At 43.3% G+C, this 6,188-nt stretch overlaps 1 protein-coding gene across 1 annotated transcript in view; it reads right to left on the bottom strand.

The window, feature by feature from the left end:
* Window positions 1-429: 429 nt before the first annotated feature.
* Window positions 430-6,188, bottom strand: part of ZC3HAV1 (zinc finger CCCH-type containing, antiviral 1) — a 79,553-nt gene continuing 73,794 nt past the window's right edge. Inside the window, exon 12 of the mRNA XM_017880399.1 lies at window positions 430-1,031. Within this exon, the coding sequence (XP_017735888.1) occupies window positions 769-1,031 (263 nt within the window). The 3' untranslated portion in view covers window positions 430-768. The remainder of the gene's footprint in view (window positions 1,032-6,188) is intronic.

Below are 6,188 nucleotides of genomic sequence, written 5' to 3'. Positions count from 1 at the left end.
ATTATAGGCTTGAGCCACCACGCCCGGCCAACTTTCTTTCAATGTAACCAAAACAAAACCATGGCATACAGTAAACTAAAAAGGTAGACAGGAGGGAAAGGTTGCTGCAATTACAGAAAATTTAGAAACCAAACTTTACCAGTTACATCTGAGACAAGATAAACTTTCCAACACATTGGAATCATCAGAAGGACTTTAAAAAATACGACTGCCAGCCGGGCGTGGTGGCTCACACCTGTAATCCTAACACTTTGGGAAGCCAAGGCGGGCTGATTGACTAAGCTTAGGAGTTTGAGACCAGCCTGGGCAACACAGTGAATTCCTGTCTCTACTAAAAAAAACACAAAAAATTAGCTGGGCGTGGCAGTGTGTGTCTGTAGTTCCAGCTACTCGGGAGGCTGAGGCAGGAGAATTGCTTGAATCCGGGAGGCAGAGGTTGCAGTGAGCCGAGATCGCGGCACAGCACTCCAGCCTGGGCGATGGAGTGAGACTCCATCTTCAAAAAAAAAAAAAAAAAAAAAAAAAATACAACTGCCTGTCGCTGAAGCCCAGAAATGATTTCATTGGCATGGGGTGCAACCTGGGCATCAGAATTTGTTTAAAACTTCCCAGATGATTCAAATGTCTAGCGAAGTTTGGGGACCACTGATCTAAGGCATTAGATAACTGGGCAGGAAAATATAAAACTTTAACTCCTGTCTGGGGCAATTTAGTTCTGTAAGGGAACAGAATGGTTATGGCATCCTTCTGACGCTGTATTCATCGGTTCTAACTAATCACGCAGGCTTTGTCTGCATCGGTATATTCAATCACATATTGTGGGTAAATCTGATCTTTCTGAAAGATGACAAAAACGGAGGGATTCAACCCGGTATCCACACAGCTGTTGTACCGCTGAGGAGGGCTCGTGTACGACACATTTCCTTCAATAAAATTTCCAACCAGAACTCGGGCTACAAACATAACGATGTTTTTGGCATCATATGGGCAATTTTTGTGGGAATAGATGGCATCTTTTGCAAAGTAACTTCCTAGAAAGAATCAGAAAGAGAGGTTAAGAAATATTGTAAAAGAAGGTATGCAGTTTATAAGAGTAGTTATACATAGTCAGATGGGCGTGGACTAAGCATATGTCAATAATACCTTACTGATACTTATAAACTTTTCTTTGCACTTAAAAACATGTTCGTGATGCAGGCAAACTTAAATACAGTATATAACCCTATAGAAATGACTGAGGAATATTTGCTGCAGTGCAGAGCTCATGCTGATAGTGTGAACCATTGGGCGCAATGACCAAATGAGAATGACACAGTGGCCCAGTTCATGCAATTCACCCAGTGTGAACTGAATTGAGCCGACTTGGAACTGATGAGTCAGTTGATGCTTTGTCCTCTCTAAAACAACCTCAGATTATGATCGCTGCTTCCATACACAGCAGACCAACAATTTCCTGCCAAGTTAAGATTTTTATTTTTATCATTGTCAAGTGCTACTCTGGGCAGGTGCAGTGGCTCATGTCTGTAATCCCAGTATTATGGGAAGTTGAGGCGGGTGGATCACTTGAACCTAGGAATTTTTTTTTTTTTTTTTTTGAGGCGGAGTCTTGCTCTGTCGCCCAGGCTGGAGTGCAGTGGCCGGATCCCAGCCCACTGCAAGCCCCGCCTCCCGGGCTCCCGCCATTCTCCTGCCTCAGCCTCCCAAGTAGCTGGGACTACAGGCGCCCGCCACCTCGCCCGACTAGTTTTTTGTATTTTTAGTAGAGACGGGGTTTCACTGTGTTCACCAGGATGGTCTCGATCTCCTGACCTTGTGATCCGCCCGTCTCGGCCTCCCAAAGTGCTGGGATTACAGGCTTGAGCCACCGCGCCCGGCCGAACCTAGGAATTTAAGACCAGCCTGGGCAACATAGGGAGACTCCATCTCTACAAAAAATTTAAAAATTAGCCGGGCATGGTGGTGTGCACTTATAATCCCAGCTACTCAGGAAGCTGAGGCAGGATTGATTGAGCCCAGGAAGTTGAGGGCTGCAGTAAAGCTAGATCACACCCACTGCACTCCAGCCTGGGGGCAACATGAGTGAAGACGTCTATCAAAAAATACTAATAATATTTTTTAAGAAAGCTACTCTGTTCATTTTTTTTTTTTTTTTTTTTTTTTTTTTTTTTTTTTTTTGAGCCTGGAGTCTCGCTCTGTCGCCTAGGCTGGGAGTGCAGTGGCGCGATTCTCGGGCTCACTGCAAGCTCCGACTCCCCGAGTTCACGCCATCTCTCCTGCCTCAGCCTCCAAGTAAGCTGGGACTACAGGCGCCCGCCACCACGCCTGGTCATTTTTTGTTATTTTTAAGTAGAGGACGAGGGTTTCACCATGTTAGCCAGGGATGGTCTCGATTCTCCTTGACCTGACCTTGTGATCCGCCCGCCTCGGCCTCCTAAAGTGCTGGGATCACAGGCGCGTGAGCCACCGTGCCCGGCCAGGGCTACTCTGTCATTTTAAAGATCATGAGTAGATATTGCAAACTCCAATTTCCACGCAAGAATCAATAAGGAAAATGAATTTGTTTTATCTGTGGTAACAAATGTTTAATATACTTTCCATTTACTTTGTTTTTGTTCTTTTTATCATTTTATAGTTAGATGTTTCAATTCCAGAAACATTGCTTATCCTGAATAGGTCAGATACTAGATATTCTGTGCACATGACGTTCTACTATATTTAAAGTAAAATGTGGAAGTCTATCTATACTGACCTACCACATCCAATCCCACCTCCCTTCCCAAAACAGTTTATGGCTGGTGGGAATTCTTTCACACCTGTTTCTATGCATTCACATACATATATGTGCATATACTCTAATATAGTTTTATGGTGGTTTATTTGTTCATAAATAGGATCATAATATATGAACTGTTCTACAACTTTTTTTTCCACTTTAGTCCTAGAAATCTTACTATGTCACTACATCCAACTCTCTCTCTCTCTTTTTTATTTTTTATTTATTTTTTTTTTTTGCTGTTGTTGTTGTTGTTGTTTTTGAGACAGGGTCTCTGTCACCCAGGCTAAAGTGCAGTGGTGCAATCTTGGCTCACTGCAGGCTTGACGTCCTGAGCTCAAGCAATCTTCCCACCTCAGCCTCTAATTCTAATCAGTGTGAGGCAACAGCTCGTTGTGGTTTTAATTCGCATTTCCCTGATGATTAATGATGTGGAGCACTTTTTCATGAACTCATTGGCCATTTGTATTTCTTCTTTTGAGAAATGTCTATTCAAGTCTTTTGCTCATTTTTGAAACTTTCATTTGCATGTATGTATTTTATGCTGAATTTATTCCTGTGCCATAAGTTTTTGCTTCTTCAGTATCTTCTGGGATAGTTTTTTCTTCCGTGCACCTCCTCTTCTGGTTTAAGAACACGGTGTTCTTTTTCAGTGAAGATTGTCTCTATATGGCAGGGGGAGCTCAGGCATGAGTTAATCCAACCATGAGCTCTGGAAGTCAGGTGGCACATCTTTGGCGCTTTGTTCACCTGAATATCCTTGATGACCAGAGAATCTACAGCTCAACCCTTAAGTTCAGCATTACTCTCTGCATTTTTAAGTGTGTACATCAAAAATTCAACTCTTTTTGGGTCACCAACTGTGTGCCCAGGCCCACTGTTTGGCCTGGGCACTCCTACCAACTCCACCCTCGGAACGTTGGCATGGTACACACAGTTTCTATGCAGCGACATCTTTCGGACACTTGCTGGCTTTTCATATAGACATACTCTTGATGGCCTGGGCAGTCTCATGGGTGTTCTTAAAGTGAACATGAAGATTTGAACTTCTTTATTTGCATGATTTCATGGAATTTTCTGGGTCAAGTGAACAGCAAACCATTTTCACAGATCACCTCAGGCCACTTACGGGAACAGCTTGCGCATTTTAAAATCGGGTTGTTTGTTTTCTTGCTGTTGAATTGTTTGAGTTCCTTATATATTTTGGATATTAATCCCTTATCAGATGTATGGCTTGCAAATATTTTCTTCCACTCTGTGGGTTTGTCTGTTCACTTTGTTAATTGTTTCCTTGGCTGTGGAGAAGCTGTTTAGTTTGATGCTATCTCATTTGTCCATTTTTGTTTTTGTTGCATCAGTTTTTTTATATCACACTTATGTAATCTGGAATCTATATTTTCTTTTTTTAAAATTCCCTTTATTGTGTTAAGAAAGTTCATTTCTATTCCTACATTTCTGAGTGCTCTTTTTTCTTTCTTTCTTGAGACAGAGTTTTCCTCTGTAGCTGAGGCTGGCGTGCAATGGCAGGATCTCGGCTCACTGCAGCCTCCCCTTCTTGTGATCAATCAACTCTCGTGCCTCAGCCTCCCGAGTAGCCAGGACTACAGGCATGTGCTACCACACCTGGCTAACTTTGTATTTTTGTTAGAGAGGGGGTTTCACCATGTTGGTCAGGCCGGTCTCAAACTCCCGACCTTAGGTGATTCACCCACCTCGGCCTCCCAAAGTGCTGGGATTACAGGAATGAGCCACAGTGCCTAGCCTAACATTTCATTTTTTAGGATAAATATTTGTTTGGATTCTAACATAGGATAGACCTGTAAGAAACTGATGGGTTTTAATTTCACCTGTTATATGTCACTCAAGATGGTTACATTTCCCATTTCCTTCAAACACTTCTAGGTAAGTTTCACCGATACATTTAAACTTAATAAACTTATAAAATCTCATCAATAAATTCATTCCCCAGCTAAAACCTTTCATTAGTTTCCCATGCCCTTACAGTCAAGTTTAGCTCTTTATGGTCATATCTTGTACCATTTCTCCCTTCTCCACTGTGTGGTGACTCTACAAGGCAGGGGAATCCTACTCTAGCCCAATCCTTGGGAACACCTCCCTAGCTGGGTTAGCTGTCCACAGGACCTGTTCTTTTTTCTTTTTTTTTTTTGAGATGGAGTCTTGCTCTGTCACCCAGGCTGGTGTGCAGTGGCACAATTTTGGCTCACTGCAACCTCTGCCTCCCGGGTTCAAGCGATTATCCTGCCTCAGCCTCCCAAGTAGCTGGGATTACAGGCACATGCCACTGCACCCAGCTGATTTTTGTATTTTTAGTAGACATAGGGTTTCACCATGTAGACCAGGCTGGTCTTGAACTCCTGACCTCAAGTGATCTGCCTGCCTCAGTCTCCCAAAGTGCTGGTATTATGGGCGTGAGCTACCACGCCTGGACCTATTATTTCTCTCTATAGCAGCCAGACATTTGCAATCATTTAATTTTTTTTTTTTTTTTTTTTTTGAGACAAAGTATAGCTCTATTGCCCAGGCTGGAGTGCAGTGGCAAAAATCACAGCTCATTGCAGCCTCAAACTTCGGGCTCAAGCAATCTTCCCACCTTAGCCTCCTGAGTAGATGGGACTACAGGCATGTGCCACCACGCCCAGGCAATTAAAAAAATTTTTTTGTAATTAAAACAAAAAATTAGGGTCTTGCCATGTTGCCCAAGCTGGTCTCCAACTCCTGGGCTCAGCTTCCCAAAGAACAGGAATTACGGGTGTAAGCTACCATGCCTGACCACAATCATTTAATTAATTATGTAAGATAATTATGCAAAATTTGTTCGGGGCCATGTCTAACTTGCTCACCACTGTGTACCCACCATCTAGTATACAGAAGACACTCAAAAATATTTGCTGACTGACTGATTGACTTCTTGCCTTTTGGGGCAAGAATTGAATTTAATCCTAGTTGTATGAGTTGAACTCACTTTGAATCTGTGATAAACTATTACTTATTTCCTAAAGATGAGTGATTCTCAGTTTTGTTTGTTTGTTTGTTTTTTGTTTTCGTTTTGTTTTTTTTGAGACGGAGTCTCGCTCTGTCGCCCAGGCTGGAGTGCAGTGGCCGGATCTCAGCTCACTGCAAGCTCCGCTGCCCGGGTTTACGCCATTCTCCTGTCTCAGTCTCCCAAGTAGCTGGGACTACAGGCGCCCGCCACCTCGCCTGGCTAGTTTTTTGTATTTTTTTAGTAGAGACGGGGTTTCACCGTGTTAGCCAGGATGGTCTCGATCTTCTGACCTCGTGATCCGCCTGTCTCGGCCTCCCAAAGTGCTGGGATTACAGGCTTGAGCCACTGCACCCGGCCAGTTTGTTTGTTTTAAGAGTTGCATGCAGGCCGGTCGCAGCAGCTCATGCATGT

The sequence above is a fragment of the Rhinopithecus bieti genome, unplaced genomic scaffold, assembly GCF_001698545.2.
Source record: "Rhinopithecus bieti isolate Rb0 unplaced genomic scaffold, ASM169854v2 scaffold_11401, whole genome shotgun sequence".
In the NCBI taxonomy this organism is placed as follows: domain Eukaryota; kingdom Metazoa; phylum Chordata; class Mammalia; order Primates; family Cercopithecidae; genus Rhinopithecus; species Rhinopithecus bieti.
The sequence above is the reverse complement of the archived record's forward strand: the minus strand, read 5'-3'. Positions and strand labels throughout refer to the sequence as shown.